The 22,714-nt window shown below is 39.6% G+C and overlaps 1 protein-coding gene across 2 annotated transcripts in view; it reads right to left on the reverse strand.

Annotated features, from left to right (window-relative positions):
• Positions 1,012–22,714, reverse strand: part of FAS (Fas cell surface death receptor) — a 34,920-nt gene continuing 13,217 nt past the window's right edge. Inside the window, exons 2-10 of one of the 2 annotated variants that reach the window (XM_018041093.1) lie at positions 20,861–21,247; positions 20,258–20,420; positions 11,351–11,488; positions 9,958–10,066; positions 7,086–7,141; positions 6,837–6,914; positions 4,775–4,836; positions 3,598–3,622; positions 1,012–2,871 (exon numbers count right to left, since the gene is read on the reverse strand). In XM_018041093.1, the coding sequence (XP_017896582.1) occupies positions 2,552–2,871; positions 3,598–3,622; positions 4,775–4,836; positions 6,837–6,914; positions 7,086–7,141; positions 9,958–10,066; positions 11,351–11,488; positions 20,258–20,372 (903 nt within the window). In that variant the 5' untranslated portion in view covers positions 20,373–20,420; positions 20,861–21,247 and the 3' untranslated portion in view covers positions 1,012–2,551. 2 annotated transcript variants of the gene reach the window in all.

Here is a 22,714-nt window from a genome sequence, read left to right on the forward strand (position 1 = left end):
TATTTTAAAGAAATTTTATTATTGAAATATAATTGTTTTACAGTGTTGTGTTAGTTTCTTCTATATAACAAAGTAAATCAGTTTAACATACACATACATCCCCTCCCTCGTGAGCCTCCTTCCCACCCATCTAGGTCATCTCAGAGCACTCAGCTGAGCTACCTGTGCCATAGAGCAGGCTCCCACCGGCTATCTGTTTTACACATGGTACTGTAATATAGGATACTCCTCAGGTAGTGCTAGTGGTAAAGAACCTGCCTGTCAGTGCAAGAGACATAAGAAATGCAGCTTCGCTCCCTGGGTTGGGAAGATCCCCTGGAGGAGGAAATGGCAACCCACTCCAGTATTCTTGCCTGAAGAATTCATGGACAGAGGAGCCTGAAAGACTAGAGTCCACAGGGTTGCAAAGAGTCGGACGAGACTGAAGCGACGCAGCATGCACGCACCGTATACATATCAATGCTACTCTCCGATTTGTCTCACCCTCCTTTCCCTGCCTCTGTCTACATGTCTGCCCTCTACGTCTGCGTCTCTATTCCTGCTCTGTAAATGCGTTCATCCGCACCATTTTTCTAGATTTCATCTACATGGGTCAGTATACAACACTTCTAGTGCCTAATATATAATCCTGTCATGATAAGGCCTCACATAACGAGTAATTATGTGTTGTTTAGGAGATATATTCTTAGAGTAGCAGACTATGGAGGAAATGATTTAACCACTAAAAGCCTTTAAAAAGGAAATACCTCCTGAGAGATCAGAGAATGGATGAAAGATTAATGAACAGGTTACAGTTAGTAATAAACAGAAACAAGGAAAATAAAAAGCAAGGTCCCACCAAAAAAGAGATAACCAGAAATATCAAAAACATGATTTTAATAAAATATTTTTACTTACATTTTCTATTTCCTTATATTTCTATAAGGGAAAAACATCTGCCATCAATGGAAACTCTTTAGGTAGTTCTGAGCATCTGTTTCAGCTTAAAACTATCTTCTAATTACAACTATATAAATATAAATAATATTTATTAACATTCACAGTTAATACAAACTTTCAAAAGTGTTTAAATGTAAAAGCAAGGAAGTGATAGTGGGGAGAGGGGCTTGTCTAAGAAGCTACAGAAAACAACAGAAGCAATTCTTAACACCTAGTACGATTTCTGGAGAAGACAATGGCCCCCCACTCCAGTACTCTTGCCTGGAAAATCCCATGGACGGAGGAGCCCTGTAGTCCATAGGATCACCAAGTCGGACACGACTGAGCAACTTCACTTTCACTTTTCACTTTCATGCCTTGGAGAAGGAAATGGCAACCCGCTCCAGTGTTCTTGCCTGGAGAATCCCAGGGATGGGGGAGCCTGGTGGGCTGTAGTCCATGGGGTCGCACAGAGTCGGACATGACTGAAGCGACTTAGCAGCAGCAGCAGCAGCAGCAGCAGTATGATTTCACTTCTGCTGTGTATAAGCTGACTTTACACCAACAGAGAACACATGGCAAGTTACTGAGCACTTTGTGGGGGATGGAACAAAATAAGAATCTATCTTATCAGCTTTGGTGATGGACATGGGTTCACGATATGCCACAAAGCTACCTTCCATAAGAGCAGCTGATCTCTCCAAACCAAGCTAGATGTTTCTAAGGGCAGCCCCAGTTTTTCATGAATCATTCAGTGTTTCTTAGAAAGTCCTTTCAAGTCTGGGGATACACAGTCTACCAAGATGCACATCAAGGAAGGTGAAAATAGAGAGATGACAGTGATCTAGTAATTCTTTCCTGATCAAAATGTTTGACACCTGAGAAAGAAGTGGGTTATTTGATCCAAAGTGACAAATATAAAATAGTCAAGCATTATAATTGAGTCTGCATTTTCTATGTGAATCCAAAATGGAAATATTTCACTATGAAAGGCCAATAATTTGTGCAAAGATCTCTGAGGTAGAACCTTATTAAATTTTACATTCAGAGGATATGTGCAAGTTTTCCCTGAATATACTCCTCTCAAAGGTGTAAACAAAATTTATAAATATGGCAAAATCTCTAGAATTATCAGTGGAGCTGGGGAAGTAATTTAGAGGCAGTTGACTGTTACATGGCAACAATGATCACATCTACTAATTCGTGGAATGGGGTCAACCTGTGGATAGGCATTTGTGTTCACATACATTAATTACATTCACACTGACAGAATCATATGTTACACACTTGAGCATGATCTCAATCTTTGAATACACGCTTTTTTACACACTTTTTAACATGCTTTTTAACACAACAGGCAAGAAGATGAACATGGGTATTTACTCTCACCAGCATTCATCTCCCCAACTAGACTTTAAAAACCCTTGAAGGCAGAATCACAAAATGCTCAAAGCTATTAGCCCTACAAATAGCTTTGAGCAAATATATTAGCTCTACAAATCTAATCAATGAAAAAAAGAAAACACATCCAGTAAAAAGCCAAGCCAAGCAATATCTATAGCTACTCAGAACTTATTTGAACATATTTAGAATATTTAGTATAGTCTCAGAACTGAGTTAGTTGTTTTTCACTTTAAACCAAGTTTTCACTTTCATTTTGCAAGTTTGCATTTTCACGTTCATTAGTAATGTCCTTCATGAGTATGTCACAAATCTTCTCTGCAAGAGCTTTTGGGAGATTTTTAGTCAACGTACAATATGCATTTTTCTTCCCGTGACTTTGATACCACTTGCGGAGCAGTTGGACCTTCTGTTCAGCTGTTTCATGGAGATTGTCATGCATGATATCATCTATTTTGGCTTCCTCCATACCATTCTTCCGAACAAATTCTTTAACTTCAGTTATTCTCATTAGTTCAGCAATACTAGGGATATATTTACCCAAGTCAACATCTAAAAAATAGAGAACAGTCTCTGAAAATTTGTTTTTCTAAACAAAATTCCCACTTTTGAAAAACCACAGTTATTTCTCTTCTTACTGTACTTAAGAATATGGGTAAGTCCTAGAGATCTAAAGAGCCAATTGGGGAAAAATAAAAACAGAAACAACCTTGAGTTCTTATCCCAGCTCCTCCTATGTCCCCAGTAATTTGCTCTATACCCTGGGCGAGATACAGAACATCTCTGCGTCTTCTTTTCTCATCTATATAATAACAGGGCTGGAAAAGCTCATTTCTAATGCCATCATGGGTCTGATGATCAATGATCCACAAATCTAAAAGGCAGGCCAAGGGTTTACGACCCTTAAGTCAGTCATCTTATCACTGACTCACTGGAACTAGGATACACCAAGAGTAAGTATACAACTAAGTCTACAATTCAGATTACCTAGGGGTTTAGGCAGAGTTCTTCTATACTATACCCAACTGCTTGTGAAGGAAAACAAAGCTTTAAGAATACAGCATCTTATGTTACCTGACTTATTTTTAATAATGAGCATTAGTTATACATTTAAACACACTGCCTAATAAACCCTTGTGAGCAGGAAGAAACGCAGCCTCAAGGAATAGCAAGAACCCATAATGTGTCACTGAAATTCACAACATTATTTTAACTGCAAAATTAGCCTGTTACTCCCAAGGAAGCCATCTCTAGCAAACAAAATGATAAAAATCTTACCTGTTAAATTCAGTTGCCTCCCTTCCTGGGGAGAAAAAACAACAACAACAGAGGGAAGGAGAGAGGGAAATAAAAATATATTTAGAATACTCTAAATACAATCTTCTAATTCTTCCTTAATATTCAAGGAAGTACACTTACTTGATGTATAAAATTAGACTAAATGACTAAGGAGGATTCTTCAACCATTCAAATTTTTATTCTGAAACATCCCAGCCTAACCAGACATGAAGGGAATACTGGTTCATTTTTTACAGAGGCAAGAAACCTGAGGGATTTGTGAAATGTGCTGAGATTATTCTTTGTACAGGCACATGAAAATAAACATAGTAAACATCATTCTAACATTTTCTTTACTGTAATGATTTGAATTTTTGACACAAGAACATAGTTTAAGTTGAAATGATTTTGTACTATAGTGATTTAAAGAACCCTAAATCCCACTGGCCTCAAATGAGAAAAATCAATATTCATCAGGTAAGCTGGTTACTCTCCCCAGTGTACCTTTGGCTGTTTTTTTTCTTTTTCTCCTTTGAGCATGGCTTGCAGGATCTCAGTTCCCTGACAGGGACTGAACCCAGGCTACGGCATTGAAAGCCACTAGGCCACCAGGGAACTCCTTTTTTTAGCGATGTGACAGGCTTTGATTCTATGTTAGAAAAAGATATGGTGACCGATAAGGTAACAAGTGACTGGAGAGAGCTGAGTTGTGCCTTTAGTGTGGGCTTTCAGAGTAATCTCTTTGCTTGGGTATGTTGAATCCATGCTCTGGTAAAGGATATCTCTCTGCATTTCTGTTCATGAATAATACCACCATGGAGGCTTGGCCACATCCTTTTGTCAGCTACTTTTGTGTAAGTGAGAACTTATTAATAAGAATTTATTTGTATGCTATTTGTCCAGAAGTTTCTTATAAACTGGGCACCATGTCTTAATTCATTTTTGATGCCCCTCTAATCCATGCACACACAAGCACCATAAAGGTTTGCTTTTTAAAAAGTAACAAGTAGGGGGACACATGTACACCCATGGCTGATTCAGGTCAATGTATTGCAAAAACCACCACAACATTGTAATTAGCCTCCAATTAAAATAAATTAATTAATTTTTTAAAAGTAACAAGTAAAAAACTGAATGGCTATTTTTTTAGGATAGCTGTGCACATTTCAACACTTACATCATTTGAGGCTGCAGAGACGCAATTACCATTCTTTTCATTCCTGCGTCGACTTCTCACCACTGAAAAATCCAAGAAATATCTATAAGACTCAGGTCTCAGCCTTGTAGGAAGCATGACGGAACAGTTTCATACTAAGAGAAGCATGAGAATAAAGGAGAAATTCATTCACTAAAATTTATAGCAACCAAGCACCGAAAGAGGCAGATTTGTCCTGATTTTGAAAATTCCATCCCATTGAATCAAGTGGTACAGAGACATGCCACATCTTTCTTTAAAATTAAAAAAAATTTTTTTTCTATGTGGACCATTTTTAAAGTCTTTTATTGAGTTTGTTAACGCTTCCTTGGTGGCTCAGATGGTAAAGAAGCTGCCTGCATTGAGGGATACTGGGTTCGATCCCTGGGTTAGGAAGATCCCCTGGAGAAGAGAATGGCAACCTACTCTAGTATTCTTGCCTGGAGAACCTCATGGACAGAGGAGCCTGGTGGGCTACAGTACATGGGGTCACAAAGATTTGGACACGACTGAGCAACTAACGCACGCACTGAATTTGCTGCAGCATTGCTTCTGTTTAATGTTTGGTTTTCTGGCCATAAGGCATGCAGGATCTTAGCTCCCCAACCAGGGATCGAACCTACACCCTCAGCACCGGAAGGACCATCAGGAGTGTCCTGCTATGCCACATCTTAATGGAGCCATCCAGGTACCACACACTAGCCTGAAGCCATAAGGCATGTAGGATCTTAGCTCCCCAACCAGGGATCGAACCTACACCCTCAGCACCAGAAGGACCGTCAGGAATGTCCTGCCATGCCACATCTTAATGGAGCCATCCAGGTACCACACACTAGCCTGAAGCCATAAGGCATGTAGGATCTTAGCTCCCCAACCAGGGGTCGAACCTACACCCTCAGCACCAGAAGGACCGTCAGGAATGTCCTGCCAAGCCACATCTTAATGGAGCCATCCAGGTACCACACACTAGCCTGAAGCTGGCTTTTGACTTACTCTGTGGCCATCAACACTCTGTCTTGCTGGCTTGAAGCTGGGTAGCATGGCTACAGCAGGGCACAGAAGCCATAGATTACAGAAAGCTGACTTCAGTTTGCTGTGAAGTGGCATTTAAAGCAGATTTAAAGTGTTTAAACGTTGAGTTTATATTTTCAGCTAAACCTCTCAAGGCTCTTTTATCTTCAGCTGACCTGGAGAAACAGCGATTTGTTTCAACGGAAAGGAAAAATTGGATGCATCAGTGTTATCAAAAGTTGGCTCTGCCATGTGTTGTATGAATGATCTAATGGGAGTTTTCTAGAATAATTATTGTTGTTGCTTTAGTTGCTAAGTTGTGTCCGACTCTTTTGTGACCCCATGGACTGTAGCCCACCAGGCTCCTCTGTCTTTGGGGTTTCCCAGGCAAGAATACCAGAGTGGGTTGCCATTTCCTTCTCCAGGGAATCTTCCTGACCCAGGGATCAAACCCGTGTCTTCTGCATTGGCAAACAAATTCTTTACCACTGAGCCGCCTGGGAAGCCCAGGGTAATTACAAGTATTCCAAATTTTGGTTTACCTGATGATTTTACTAAGTAACGCTTGCATGAAAGGTATGCCACAGTCTTTAAAGTGGATAAATAATCAAAAACCATGGGGTCTGGATAAGGGAGAAGAGGCCCAGAGAGGGATGAATTTATCAAGTGTCTGCTGCAATCCCTTTGCTCTTGGCTTTCTCTTTGTGCAGGGATGATCTCAATGTAGAGTGAAGGACCACTTCCAATTCTTGGCCAACTTGGCTGCTGTGTAAATGAAAATACCCTTGTTCATGGGGAGGATGGGAATACCGAATGAGTGCCCCAGAATGGTTGCTCAAAAACAGTAGCTGAAGGATAATATCATCTATTCTTATCAGCTCTCAGGGGTGCGTTTAGAAGTAGGAATTTAACTCTATACCAGAGTTGCTACCTGGTAGGAGCTTTCTTACAAGTAGAAGATAGAAGGGAATTCTTGTGAACAATGACTTCCCAAGTCACTTCAACCTGCCATTTGAATGAAGTAAGAGCTTACCTTTGTATATTATTAGAAATATTAGGATGAGGAGGAGGATCAGGAGGGCCCATAAACTGTTTGCGTGAGATCTGGATCCTGTAGATAGGAACATTGTACATGGCATATGAAAGTACATAATTCTTAATATTATTTTTAAAAAAAAGATGGAAACAAAGTACTCATAGAGTCAAAATGGATTGCCTTTTCTTCATATTTTACAGTGAGTTTGGGAGAAAGGAGAATATAATCATAAAAAGAAATAATAACCTTTGCATTTGGCGTTGCTAGTTGGTGTGCATTTCTCAATGATTCCATGTTCACACCTAGAAAAAAATACAGAAGGAATTCAAATATTCTGATGGACTGATTCCTTGATCATTTTCAACAACAAACTATAAATCCAGGGACATTTTATCCATTTTTGCATCTCTGGCAAACATATTCCCTCAAATATTTCTAGATCAGCATTTTGTTGTTGTTGTACAGTCAATTCAGTTGTGTCTGACTCTTTGTGATCCCATAGACTGCAGCACGCTAGGCTTCCCTGTCCTTCACCATCTCCCAGAGTTTGCTCAAACTCATGTCCATTGAGTCGGTGATGCCAACCAACCATCTAATCCTCTGTCATCCCTGTCTCCTCCTGCAATCAATCTTTCCCAGCATCAGGGTCTTTTGGAATGAGGTGGCGCTTCACATCAGGTGGCCGAAGTATCAGAGCTTCAGCTACAGCATCAGTCCTTCCAATGAATATTCAGGGTTGATTTCCTTTAGGATTGACTGGTTTGATCTCCTTGCTGTCTAAGGGGCTCTCAAAAGTCTTCTCCAATACCACAGTTCGAAAGCATCTATTCTTTGGCACTCAGCCTTCTTTATGGTCCAACTCTCATATCCATACATAACTAATGGAAAAACCATAGCTTTGACTATACGGTCCTTTATCAGTAATGTCTCTATTTTTTAATACACTGTCTAGGTTTGTCATAGCTTTTTTCCTAAGGAGCAAGTGTCTTTTAATTTCATGGCTGCAATCACCATCCACAGTGATTTTTGGAGTCCGAGAAAATAAAGTCTGTCACTGTTTCCATTTTTTCCCCATCTATTTGCCATGAAGTGATAGGACCAGATTGGAGAAGGAAATGGCAACCCAATCCAGTATTCTTGCCTGGAGAATCCCATGGACAGAGAAGCCTGGTGGGCTACAGTCCATAGGGTCGAAAAGAGTCAGACATGACTGAGTGACTAGGCACACATGCCTAATGGGATCGGAGGACACGATCTTAGTGTTTTTTAGCATCTACTAGGTGCAAATTCATGACATAATTTGGATGTTTGGATGAAAAATATCCTAAAGAATGACTATGGGTTAAAAATACCTCGAAGTTAAAAAAATAGGCATTAAAATATCAACATATGAGAAAAAAGATGGAATAGATATAAAAATAAAGTTTAATTAGCAAATAAACTTAAAATCATAAATTGCCCAAAGCAATTTCAAAACAGTCATGGAGCAATTAAATGGTCAGACAATAGCCCACTGCCCACGCTGTTGCTTATGGAGTCTACATAGCTAGCCCCTACAGGCCTCCTCTTTTATATCAACTAGTGATTAGGGCACTCAAGAAGTCCCTGTAGGATTTTCTTCAGACAGCCAAATACTGACAAACTGTCTGAATTATAACCTGGTTCTGCCCATTCCCTAACAAGGTGAGCTTGGACAAATTTTTACAGCACATACTACCCAATCTGATTGTCACAGAAATTATGTTGATAAGACAAGTGAGTATTATTTGCATCCACATTCAAAAAACTAAGATCATGGCATCCAGTCCCATTACTTCATGGCAAATAGATGGGGAAAAAAATGGAAAGTAACAGACTTTATTTCCTTGGGCCCCAAAATCACTGTGGATGGTGACTGCAGCCATGAAATTAAAAGACACCTGCTCCTTGGAAGAAAAGCTATGACAAACCTAGACAATGTATTAAGAAGCAGAGACAATACTTTGCTGACAAAGGACCATATAGTCAAAGCTATGGATTTTCCATTAGTTATGTATGGATGTGAGATTTGGACCATAAAGAAGGATGAGTGCTGAAGAATTGATGCTTTTGAGCTCTGGTGCTGGATAAGACTCTTGAGAGTCCCTTGGACAGCAAGGAGATCAAACCAGTCAATCTTAAAGAAAATCAACCCTGAATATTCATTGGAAGGACTGATACTGAAAATGAAGCTTCAACAGTTTGGCTACCTGATACAAACAGCCAACTCATTGGAAAGGACCCTGATGCTGGGAAAGATTGAGGGCAGGAGGAGAAAAGGGCGACAGAGGATGAGATGGTTAGAATGGACATGAGTTTGAACAAGCTCTGGGAGATAGTAGAGGACAGGGAAGCCTGGCATGCTGCAGTCCATGGGGTCGCAAACAGTCGGACACGACTTAGCGACTGAACAACAACAAAATGAGTGAGGAAACCAAAGTGCAGAGAGGTTAAGCGATCTGTTCAAAATCACCCGATTAATCGGAAGAAAGGGAAACCTACAATCAGGTGTCCTATCCTTGGGTTGAAATCAAGCACTTTAGCATGAAAGACAGGTCCTTCATGATCTGACCTGGTTCCTTCTCAGTCTTTCCTAAACTCCAGCCAGGTCCTTTGTTCTCCAGAGCTTCCTTTTGCCTGTTGCAGTTGCTGTTCCCCTGCCTGAAATGTCCTTTCTATCTGTTTACACCTTTTTTCAAGACTCAAGCCATGTGTCATATCTTTACCCATCCCCCAGAGTTGAAAGGTCTTCCTATATAACTCAAAATCTGGAACACAAGTCTTACCATATGGTCTGGACATAATAACCATCATCTTTCTTGACACTCTCTGCCTCTAGCCTTAGATCTTCAAGACCAGGCATGTGTCTGCATACATCAATGGCTTGAGCAGCCAGCACGGAATCAAGCACGCAGGAAGTGTTCAATAAATGTTTAGACACAGGATGTTTGGGTGAAAAAAATGGTTGTTTAGTTTCTTGGAGTCAAAGCAAGATTAAAACCCAAATTCTTCACTCTCAGCCAGTGTTGCTTCCCTTTCAGGAAATCATTTTCTCTCAAGATTTATCTACTGTTTTAACCAGAGAAAGAGTAAAACTTACGTGGTGCAAGGGTTACAGTGTTCGCATGGAGAACTGTTACAAAAAAAGTTCGATTTGCATCTGCACTTGGTATTCCGGGTCCGAGTACAGTTGTGTTCCACTTCTAGCCCTAGAACACCAATGTGATGAATGAACAATGAAAAGGATGGGCAGGAACAGCATGGGTTTTTGAGATCCAGCGCTGACATCAGCAGCCAAACCATCAAACCGTTAGTAACATAACTAGTGCTTAAATGCCAAATAGATAACCCCAGGCTGAAAGAGCTGAAATCATCTAGCAGTGTTTTAAGCAGACAGACAATCCAGCAACCTACACAATCGCACTTGTACTTAAACGGCTCCCCTGCTCTCGTCTAGAGCCTGGCTACTCAAAGTGTGGCTTATAGATCAGCAACATCAGCCTCACCCAGGAGCTTGTTAGAAATGCAGAGTGTCAGGCCCTGCCCCAGACCTACTCAATCAGACCAATGCCAAAACCCTCAGTTAGAGATTCTGATTTAATCGCTCTGAGATGGGACCTGAGTGAGAGAGTGAGTCAAAGTCACTCAGTGGTGTCCAGCTCTTTGTGACCCCATGGACTGTAGCCTGCCAGGCTCCTTTGTCCAAGGAATTCTCCAGGCAACAATACTGTAGTGGGTAACCATTCTTTTCTCCAGGGAATATTCTTGGCCCAGGGATCAAAGCGGAGTCTCCTGCATTGCAGGCAAATTCTTTATCATCTGAGCCACTAGGAAGCCCTTGAAATTGGACCTAAATGTTGGCAATTTTCATAGCTTACTGTTTGATTCTACTATACAGTCAGGGTTGAGAAACATTGCTTTAGAGCCTGCACAGGGGCAAGAAAAGCTTTATGTCCAGAGAGTTCTTGATGTTCTTCTTAACAAAACTGGGAGTACTTCTGCTTTATTTTAATCTAAACCCTCAAGATAGACTGGAATATCCATGAAAATTCAGGTCCTCAACAGTAATTATCAGGACAAGCCAGATCCTCAGAGAAAGGGGGAGCAGTCCACCCACCTCTTGGCTTTCTCTGTCCTTGCCTCTGCAGGCTTCTGAGATCTTTTTGGCTAAGAACAAAAGCCATTTTACAAGCATAAATCAAGACAGGAAAAAAAGTCCCCTCAATTCTGGTTAGAGCTGATGGGTCCTGTTCAGCATGCTTGCATTTAGTCATTCTCTGACATCGGGAAGAACTGCCTAGACTTGACCCATAAATGTCTAGACCAGTCATTCCCTCAGTGCCTGATCCTGCTTCATCCCCATCAGCCACACCCTCTCCCTCCTGGATGCTGACATAGCACCAGCGTAGGTCCCAGTTTCTGACTGTATTATACATGGTGCTACATGCAATACCATGATTTGTCCCTTTTGAATGTTTTTGTAAGACACTTACCATGTTCTTCATCACAGACGCTGCACCTTATGCATTTATCAGAATGATGGCTCTTGTCTGTGTACTCGTTCCCCTCCGAGCAGAGCACACATTCTGGCATATCTCCATCGCGTTTGCATTCACCGTTTTTACGTTTGCCTGCCCATGGGGAGAAAATGGAGCAAGCGTTTAAACACAAGGTGGTCATGCAACAGCAAGTGAAGTCTGCAGGGATGATAATAAAACACTGCTGAAACGGGAGTGGAAGGGCTAAGCTAATGAAATATAAATATAGTAGTGGAGATGAAGTGGCTCAGTCGTGCCCGACTCTGCGACCCCGTGGGCTGTAGCCTGCACCAAGCTCCTCCATCCATGGGATTTTCTAAGCAAGAGTACTGGAGTGGGTTGACGTTAAGGCTGTTGAAAAATCATTATCAAGAGACAGAATTTCTCCCAAGGCAAAAGCTAAAAAAGTTACGGAGAGCCAGAGATCAAATTGCCTTCATCTGCTGGATCATGGAAAAAGCAAGAGAGTTTCAGAAAAACATCTATTTCTGCTTTATTGACTATGCCAAAGCCTTCGACTGTGTGGATCACAAGAAACTGTGGAAAATTCTGAAAGAGATGGGAATACCAGACCACCTGACCTGCCTCTTGAGAAACCTATATGCAGGTCAGGAAGCAACAGTTGGAATTGGACATGGAACAACAGACTGGTTCCAAATAGGAAAAGGAGTACATCAAGGCTGTATATTATCACTCTGCTTATTTAACTTCTATGCAGAGTTCATCATGAGAAATGCTGGGCTGGAAGAAGCACAAGCTGGAATCAAGATTGCCGGAAGAAATATCAATAACTTCAGATACGCAGATGACACCACCCTTATGGCAGAAAGTGAAGAGGAACTAAAAAGCCTCTTGATGAAAGTGAAAGTGGAGAGTGAAAAAGTTGGCTTAAAGCTCAACATTCAGAAAATGAAGATCATGGCATCTGGTCCCATCACTTCATGGGAAATAGATGGGGAAACAGTGGAAACAGTGTCAGACTTTATTTTTTGGGCTCCAAAATCACTACAAATGGTGACTGCAGCCATGAAATTAAGACGCTTACTCCTTGGAAAGAAAGTTATGACCAACCTAGATAGCATATTCAAACGCAGAGACATTACTTTGCCAACAAAGGTCCATCTAGTCAAAGCTATGGTTTTTCCTGTGGTCATGTATGGATGTGAGAGTTGGACTGTGAAGAAGGCTGAGTGCCGAAGAATTGATGCTTTTGAAGTGTGGTGTTGAAGAAGACTCTTGAGAGTCCCTTGGACTGCAAGGAGATCCAACCAGTCCATCCTAAAGATCAGTCCTGGGTGTTCACTGGAAGGACTGATGTTAAAGCTGAAACTCCAGTACTTTGGCTTCCTCATGCGAAGAGTTGACTCATTGGAAAAGACTCTGATGCTGGGAGGAATTGGGGGCAGGAGGAGAAGAGGATGACAGAGGATGAGACGGCTGGATGGCATCACCGACTTGATGGACGTAAGTTTGAGTGAACTCCGGGAGTTGGTGATGGACAGGGAAGCCTGGTGTGCTGAGATTCATGGGGTCGCAAAGAGCTGGACATGACTGAGTGACTGAACTGAACTGAACTGAACTGATGCCTACTTCATTTTAAAAAAAACATTGATTGATTGATTGATTGACTTTTGGCTGTGCTGGATCTTCGCTGCTGCACGCGGGCTCTCCCTGGCTGCAGCGAGGAGGTGCTGCTCTCAGTCTGTGGCGTGCAGGCCTCTCACCGCGGTGGCTTCTCCTGTGGTAGTGCACAGGCTCTAGGGCACTCCGGCTTCAGTAGTTGTGGCACAGGGCCTTAGCTGCCCAATAGCTTGCGGAATCTTCCTGGACCAGGGATCAAACTCACGTTCCTTGCATTGGCAGGCAGATTTCTAACCACCGGCCCACCAGGGAAGTTCCTATGCCTACTTCTATAGGATGATTAGCAATAGGAACATATGAAAAAGAGGTCAGAATGACCAAAAGCACTGGAAGAGATGCCTTTACCAGCTTTGGGGGAGGAGGGAAGAAGGTTGCTAAGTATATATTCATATTAAGAGATGACTGCCACTGGCCACTGAGATGACCCAATTCTTGCTCTGACTTCTCATTTCACTTTCCAAAGTCCACAAATCCTGGTAAGAATAGTATTGTTTAAGGAAAAGAACATCTGAAGTTCTAAAGACTCTGGCTACATTTTTAAAAATAATATCAATAATATCTTTAACAAGATGCTTAATCTCTCTGAGCCGAATTTCTTCATGCATGTGATGGAGATAATCACACTTCATTTGCACAGCTAAAAGAACTGCAAGGGGCCTGCCCAGTAAGTGCTCATAGTTTCCTTTTTACTCCTCTTTCTTTCTATTCCTTTGCCACTGAGTGACAGAGTATGTTATGATGTGTAGGCATGAACTTTATTACCAGGCTTGCTGTCTTAATACACAAAATTGTAAATCATATTCATGTTTGCTTTCCTTTACTTTAAAAATAAAATGAATCATTGGATTGCTATTAGTAAGTATTATACAACAATGGCCTTCCCTGATAGCTTAGTTGGTAAAGAATCTGCCTGCAATGCAGGAGACCCTGGTTCAATTCCTGGGTCGGGAAGATCCCCTGGAGAACGGAAAGGCCATCCACTCCAGTATTCTGGCCTGGAGAATTCCATGGACTGTATAGTCCATGGGGTTGCAAAGAGTCGGACATGACTGAGAGACTTTTACTTTCTTTTTCATACAACACTGTCTTCTGGAAAATTCATTTCCTTAAGAAGTGTTTATTAATACCTGTTGTGTGCCAGGCACTTTCTAGGGGCTGGAGATACCCTTGAAAGACAAGTCCCTGGTCTCCAAAGACTTCACATTTTCAAAGTAGAAGCAGGCCATGCACAAACAAATACTGGATGGCAAGTGGTGATAACTGCTGTGGGGGAAGCTAAGTTATAGCAAAGGAACAGAGAAAGAAGAGAAAATATAAAGGGAACAGCAAGGGAACAGAGAAAGATGAAAGAGAAAGTATAAAGGGAAGTTTAAGAGAAAGGCCTAAGTAGTGACTAAACTTGTTATAACTAAATAAAAAGAATAGGCAAAATCTAATCTGCCCCCCTCGTATGAACAGCAAACATAATTTATTCTGTTTTTCTCAGGTATATGACTTTCTTAATAACTTCATAACATTCTTTTTTTTTTGTCTTTTTCTTAGTTTTTTAAAAAAATTATTATTGGGGTATAATTGCTTTACAACGTTGTGTTAGTTTCTTCTGTACAACAAAGCAATTCAGCTTTATGTATACATAAGAATCCGCCTGCCAATGCAGGAGATGTAAGAGACACAGGTTCAATCCCTGGCTCAGGAAGATCGCCTGGAGGAGAAAACGGCAACCCACTCCAGTATTATTGCCTGGAGAATCCCATGGACAGAAGAGCCTGGTGGGCTAGTCCATGGGGTTGCAAAGAGTCGTACACCACTGAGCGACTTTCACTCACTCTCTCACTCAGGTCCCATCTCAGAGGAATTAAATCAGAATTTCTAAGTGAGGGTTTTGGCATTGGTCTGATTGAGTAGGTCTAGGGCAGGGCCTGACACTCTGCATTCCTAACAAACTCCTGGCTAATGCGGATTTTGCTGGCTTATAAACCATACTTGGTGTAGACAGGCTCTAGATGAGAACAGGGGAGCCATTTTAAGTAAAGGTGGGATTGTCCTGGTTGCTGGCTTATCTGTCCACTTAAAATTCCACTAGGTGACTTCAGCTCTTTCAACCTAGGGCCCAGAACCAGGATGTATATATGACAATGCTACTCTAATTTATTCTAACATTTCAGACAATTACTTTACATGACTGTTCAGAAAATATTCTCATTTTGGATTCCATGGCAGCAACAACAAAAGATTAGTGGATTAGTATACAGAGAAAGTGAGAGAAGGAACATTTGAGATTTATGTTAAATTTTAAAAGAAAATTCCTCAGTTACAGTAGCTCATTGTCCTTCATGAGAAATATGTTAGAAGACCATCACAAATTCTCAGTTTCACTTATTCCAATATAGCATGTAGTTCCATCCAGAAGAATGCAGATAAAATGTATATGAACTCATCAGATCCATTCAAATGAACCACCCATTCAAATGTATATGAACCTGTTATACTTCTTACAGTGGTAACAATAAATGATAATAGTAACACTTACTGAGCCAAGCACTCTGCTACACACTATTAACACATAATTGTTCACAATAATCACAAAAGGTCAGAACTATTACTACTTCCATTTCACAGTTAAAGAACCAGACTCAAAGAAATCAAGTATCTTGCCCAAGGACATGAAGCTTGTAAATAGCTAGGAGGACCAATCATCCCTGTTTGCCCAGGATGTGAGACTTAGTGCTAAAATTGGGGAAGTCTCAGGCAAACCAGAATACGGTGGTCATCCTGTAAGTGTCAGATGGAGGATCTGAAAGCAGTGTCTGATGCCAGAACTTAAACTATGAAACACAATTGAATATCTACTTGGTAAAGATTTCAGCTACCATATTACAAACTATTAATACAACAAAACTTTTCAGGGGCTCTGATAAAACAGATCAGGGGCTCTGTCCTATTTATCTGCCTTCATCTCAGTCCCAGTGGCTTATCTGCTGCACCAGAGAATGTGTGTACCAGAGCATGATTCTTCACTTGCTTTCCCTTTCCTTTTTAACAACGTCCCATAATTCTCTCTCAGAAGTCAGTTTGCCTTCCTGGGATCGCTTTACTGGGGAGCTATTTACTTGGTATGCCCACTATGGTGCCAAAAACCTAACTGCAAATGGTGATTACTACACAGTTTAACACATTACAATGTCTTTACATTTTTCTTAATTTAGAACTTTGTAAAAGATCAGTCAATGTTGCAGAGATCCCTGATTCACCTAATATCCATTTTTCCTTCTCTCATAAGAAGAGAATATTTACTAGGAGACATGGCTGCCCTGAGTCAAGACTACATCTCCCAGCATCCTTTGCATGGGTATGTAATTAAATTTTGGCCAATGGGATGTTAGCAAAGTGTCCAGTAATATCTTCCAGGATGTTTCCTGAAGAGAGCTGGTATGCACTTTAAAGTTTGATCTGCCCTATTCGCATGAACAGCAAAAATTATGTATACTATCTTTCCTAGGAACATGACTTTCTTAATAATTTCTTTTCACAGCATTCCTTTTGATAAAACAAAATACTACTCAATACATAAACAAGTCATGAAATTTAAACATATACAATACTTTAGTAAACAAAGGCAATGATATGTCAATATAAAAAATAAATCGTGGAAACTCAGAACCAAATTTAAATACAGGGCATCAGGGTTCTATATCATTGCAGCAGTATGTTTAAGAAAACCAAGTCAAAGTACAACTTTAATTGCTTGCCAGTAGAATAATACTGCTTTCTAAATGGACTGACCTCTTTAATGAATTACCTTGCAGAATGCCTATGGCATGACAGAGACATAATAGCACAAGTTCTTTCTTTCTTCCAATGTATAAAACCTAAATTTATCAAAATATTAAAAAAGAAGTTGTTTTCTTGAAAATAATATTTTAAAATATATTTGTTTCTGAGTATACTACTACATATGCTCACTGTATAAATTTTAGGAAAGTGTAAAAAGCATCTAGATATCAACCACTCTGAGATATTATTTTTGTGCATTCCTACACACATAAATACACATATATACATGTGAGTATATGTATGCATACATACCTATGTGAATATGTATGTGTGTGTGCATATATATATATATATATAAACATATATATATATATGCAACGTACCATAGAATCCTTCTTATTGAATATGGTGATGTGATAAGGACTTTTTTGATTAAAAGAATGTCAATTCACATAGGGGATCACAGAAAATAATTAATATATAATATTAATTATATATATAAATATATATTATATATATTATATATATTAATTAATATATAAATAATTCAGTTTATGAAGTATAACTGTATAATTATTTGCCACTCTTGTGATATAGAAACAAGTTATTAGAATTCCAGCTTCTTTCTCACTTAAGTCACATCCAAAATGTATCACTCACGATTTTTTTTCTTTTTCCTTCTTCCTTTCTTTTTGATGGAAAGCAAAGTTAAAGACTTCAGTAATCTGTATGAAAGGCTTTCATAGTTTCATTATTTTTCCCATGTATTTTGCCTCCACCTAGTTCATTAATAATTTTTTTAGTAACTTGACTTTACTGAAATTCTTCAAAGAATTAAAAAATAATTTTAATAGAAATTAAATGTTTTTTATGTGTATTTGTTTACTGATTTATGTAATGTTAAATTATATATTACCAACGCAAAAAATTTTGGAAGCAATTTGGATATTGATAAGCTTCAATTTTTTTTCAAAAAGGAATAGAAGTGGGAAGATGTTTAGTACATATTGGACACCATCCAGGATGTTTTAGAGATGGAGCAGAGAGAATCAGTTAATCCAGCCAGCAGATCAGTTAGAAATCTCTTAAGGAAATTTATATACATTGAGGTTTATATCAAGAATTTATCAGAAAACATGATTTTGATTGATACATAGTATTCCAGTCTTCGAATAGTTTGAAATTTACTTAATCTCACATCATTGGATATCACAGTGAAATGTTATGCATATATTTCTTTTATTTTTTACTATTTTCTTCAGACATTTTTCTACAAATCTATTATAGTATCAGTAGATTTTCAATTTTTTGACCCACATATCTGAATTTCTTTCTTAAAATGTTTTAACAATTGACATTCCAAGAGTGACATAGTTTGCTTATGAGATAAGCAAACTCACTATGACTGAGATCACTTTGAAAATGAAAATAAAAGAAAGCAAAACAAAAAAAGCAAGCCAACAAAAGTCCTTAACAACTTGATATGCAAACCATATTATCTTTATTTTAATTTGCATTTTAGGGTTTAAAAATATGAGTAAAGATCTCAATTCATAAGACAAATAGATGGTGTTTGTGAGTGAGCATGAAGTCGCTCAGTCATGTCTAACTCTTCGCGACCCCATGGACTGTAGTCTACCAGGCTCCTCTGTCCATGGGATTTTCCAGGGAAGAGTACTGGAGTAGGGTACCATTGCCTTCTCCTCTCCAGGGGATCTTTCCAACACAGGGATCAAACCCAGGTATCCCGCCCTGCAGGCGGATTCTTTACCAACAGATTACAAAAAGCCAGGAAGCCATTCTTTATTCTCATTTGGAGAAGACTAAATATAAACAGGCTTAAATATAAATGGGTTGGATTATGACAGATTTTCCATAAGGGTTGTTAAAACCTGGAGAGAAGGCCAAGTAAGACTGTTAGAATCTTTTCATAAACAGGACCCACATCTGTTTAGCAGCTTAAGTACTAGAGGCCTAGAAAGCCAAACATGAAACCTACTACCATCCTTTATGGTTCTATTAATCTACTATATATGCCCATGTGCTGTTTTCCTCTATCTTCCTGTCTTCCTTCATGATGCAGCTGGGAAATGCTTATCTGTATAACATAGTAGTCAACTCTACTCCGTGTTGATAATAATAGTCTGCACAATTGCATTTTGCTTAGCTTTTAATTGGCTAGTGTTCAGAGGATTTCCGTTTTGAAATTGGTTTTCAATACTGATTTTAAAAAATGGTTGGTTTTTATCTGTTGCTTTTCTAGCTCATCTAGTTATTCGGTTGCAAAATGCAAATATATTTTTCAGGCTTCAGTGCTAGGACAAACATTTTTCTTAGAGACTTTCTGGTTGAAGGGAAGTGTTGAGACTTATCTCTTAAGGGTAGAAGTTTCTTGCTTTTAGAGCTCCACAATTATTATGATACATTCTAACCAGTTCTGATGTGGTAAGTTTTAATATCTACAAATTAGTCTCTTTTGGCTATTGAAAAATGGAGCTAAACAAATAAATCCTCTCACTTCTGAGGTACACGTCATTTACAAATTTTATTTACTCATGCTCACATCAAACCAGTGTGATAAAGATAAAATAAGCTAGTCTTGGAGGAATGAAACCACCATATGACCCAGCAGTCCCACTCCTAGGCATATACCCTGAGGAAACCAAAGTTGAAAAAGACACATGTACTCCAGTGTTCATTGCAGCACTATTTACGACAGCTAGAACATGGAAGCAACGTAGATGTCCATCGACAGATGAATGAATGAAGACGTTGTAGTATATATACACAATGAAATATTACTCAGCCATAAAAAGGAACACATTTGAGTCAGTTCTAATGAAGTGGATGAACCTAGAGCCTATTATACAGAGTGAAGTAAGTCAAAAAGAGAAAGATAAATAACATATACTAATGCATATATATGGAATCTAGAAAGATGGTACTGATGAATTTATTAGCAAGACAGCAATGGAGAAACAGACATAGAGAACAGATTTACGACATGGGGGGAGTGGGGGAGAAGGTGAGATGTATGGAGAGAGTAACGTGGAAACTTACATTCCCTTGTGAAATGGACAGCCAACAGGAATTCGCTGTGTGTCTCAGGGAACTCAAACAGGGGCTCTGTGACAACCTAGAGGGGTGGGATGGGGAGGAGATTCAAGAGGCAGGGGACATATGTACACCTATGGCTGATTCGTGTTGATGTTTGGCAGAAAACAACAAAATTCTGTAAAGCAATTATCCTTCAATTAAAAAGTAAAAACATTGAAAAATTAAGCTAGTCTTGGGAAATCATGTCATAGTTTTTTTTCTTTTCAGTCATGCCATAATGCAGGAGTGAATGCTATAAAAACACTCTCTTCCTTATGACCACATGCTACTCCTCACCCCGACTTTCACTCTGATTACTGGATTGCTTTTGTTTGCGTGTGTGTAACGTACCAGGAGGACAAGGCTGACAGCAGAACAGATGCTCACGATATAGGCCTTCTTGGCAGGAACTTGCTTCAGTAATATTCTTATTCAATCTCAGCCCTTCAGAGTTGACACCAGCCATGTGGGCATTTTCACCTTTAGACAGTGGTCCAGAAACAGAGATAAATATCTGTAAAAGAAAAGCATGCACAGAATTTTACTGACTTCTGAACTAAGCAACTTGGAGAAAAGGTGTTACCTCACGCCAAACGGCTGTGTTTTATTTGCTGCACGCAGATCGACGTAGGCTCCATCCTTCCACTGACCCATCTCCAAAAAAGGAGCAGGTCAACCGCATAACAGTCCAAACCTCGGGTTCTCCAAACCACCTGAGACACAGCATCACGGATGGTAGCTCAAGGGACAACACAGCAGACTGGGAAAAAACATGAAACTTCTAAACAACTGTGGTTTGAATCCTAGCTCTGCTGTCGACACTGACTTTAGGCAAGTTAGATAACCTCGGTGATCCTCAAGGTCCTGATCTGTAAGTGAGAACAGTACTTTCTGCTTTGAAGCGCTGTGAGGATAAAAAGTGGTAATTTCTGCCAAACCCGGTACTTAGCTTACAGCATGTTCTGTTTCTTCCTTTTTTATATATAGTGACAGAATCTTCAGTGCTGATGAAATCCTTCCTGGTTAACCAGCACTAACAGGTGGCTCAGACAGTAAATAATCTGCCCAACAGTGCAGAAGACTCAAGTTCAATCCCCGGGTGGGGAAGATCTGCTGGAGAAGGAAATGGCAACCCACTCCAGTATTCTTGCCTGGAGAATCATGGACAGAAGAGCCTGGTGGCTTTCACAATAAATCCAACAGGATGTTCTTCACTTTTATTCAGGAAAAATGAACTTCTTTCAATATTGGTTCCTTTGTTTGGGAGACAAAATCCATAAGGGACACTGTCAAACTTATCTTAGTCAGTTGTAGGCTTGAGTTCCTCAGAAAAATAAGCTCCTAAAATGTATAGAAACATTTGGGGTTAATGTCTGTTTGATCCTTTCTCAGGTTTTCTAAACATTTATTGTTTGTCTTTCTAAACACAAATTTAAATAATCTTTCATTCTGTGTGGAATACGTAAATTCATTGCTAAGCATCAAAATTTTTTAAACTACTAGTTCTGAGGGTTTTTTCCCTCAAGGTCATTTATCACATTTTTCATGGCATACATTATTTTTTCTACTTCATGACATCTTCTGGGTTAAGGGAACTAAATATTCTTTGTGTATACATCACTGTCACAGGAGTCCCCAAATCTTCCCTTTTAGCCCTTCCCCCTTTGTCACCAAAGCCTGCATTCCCCTCTAAGTCACAAGATACCATGGGACCTCCAAGGAAGGACGGATGAAGGAGGTTGCCATCTTTTCCTTCTGAGATGGCTGATTTAAAAATGCATTTCCAGGGACTTCCCTGGTAGTCCAGTGCTTAAGAATCCACCTTGCAATGCAGAAGACACGGATTTGATCCCTGGTTGGAGAAACTAAGATCCCATGGAGCAACTAAGCCCGTGTACAACTACTGAAGCCCACAAGCTCTGGAGCCCACGAGCTAAGACTAGAGAGAGAGTCTGTGTGCTGCAACAAAGACTCACATGCTGCAACTAAGACCCAGCCCAGTCAAAGAAAGAACGGAAGAAAAGCATTTTAAAAATAAATAAAAAAACAAAAATCCATTACTAACACCCAGACTCCAGGAGAAAAAGTCACACCAAAATATCAAGAAAATACCTGACTTATCCAGGGTCACTCATGAGCAAAAAGCAGAGAGCTAGGTCTTGTCCAAGTCACCTTCCTCATATTACAGTGTTTTTCCTGCTACACCCAATTCACCATAAAATGTAGCTTACTTTTTCTATGTCAAGATTCTATTTAAAGAATAACTGGAGCTGGTAAACAGATCAGAGGAATTATGCCTCAGTGTGCTGGCTTCACTATCAAACCACTGCCTTTTCAACCCAACAGACATTTCTTTAGCACCTACTCTGTGCCAGGTCCTGTGAATACAGAGATGCGTAACACTGATTATAATCGAAGATGAATTTTAAGTTTCCAAAAGCAGGCTTGCACAGGGGTGTGTCATTTGTAATATATTTATCATTTGGGAATTTTTTAACATTATATTTGCCTGACTTTTACTTTTTAAAACACATTTGAATCTATGGTCTTTTTCTAAAGCAGCTCTGAACTAAAGATATTTGTCAGTATCAATTTCTCTTTTCAAGATGACAGTTCCCCAATCAATTCTTACCTTCTCTACAGAAGATCAATCTGTTAATATTAGTCCCTCTTCTAAATCATAGAATCAATAGCTAATGAACAGTAACTGAACTGGACACTTTAGGAAATAATGTGATTGAAATCACACCAAAGCATTCACTGTTAAGATGGGAAGGGCTTTCAAATGAAAATCACCCATGTTTTAGG

This window comes from Capra hircus, chromosome 26, assembly GCF_001704415.2.
Source record: "Capra hircus breed San Clemente chromosome 26, ASM170441v1, whole genome shotgun sequence".
In the NCBI taxonomy this organism is placed as follows: Eukaryota; Metazoa; Chordata; class Mammalia; order Artiodactyla; family Bovidae; genus Capra; species Capra hircus.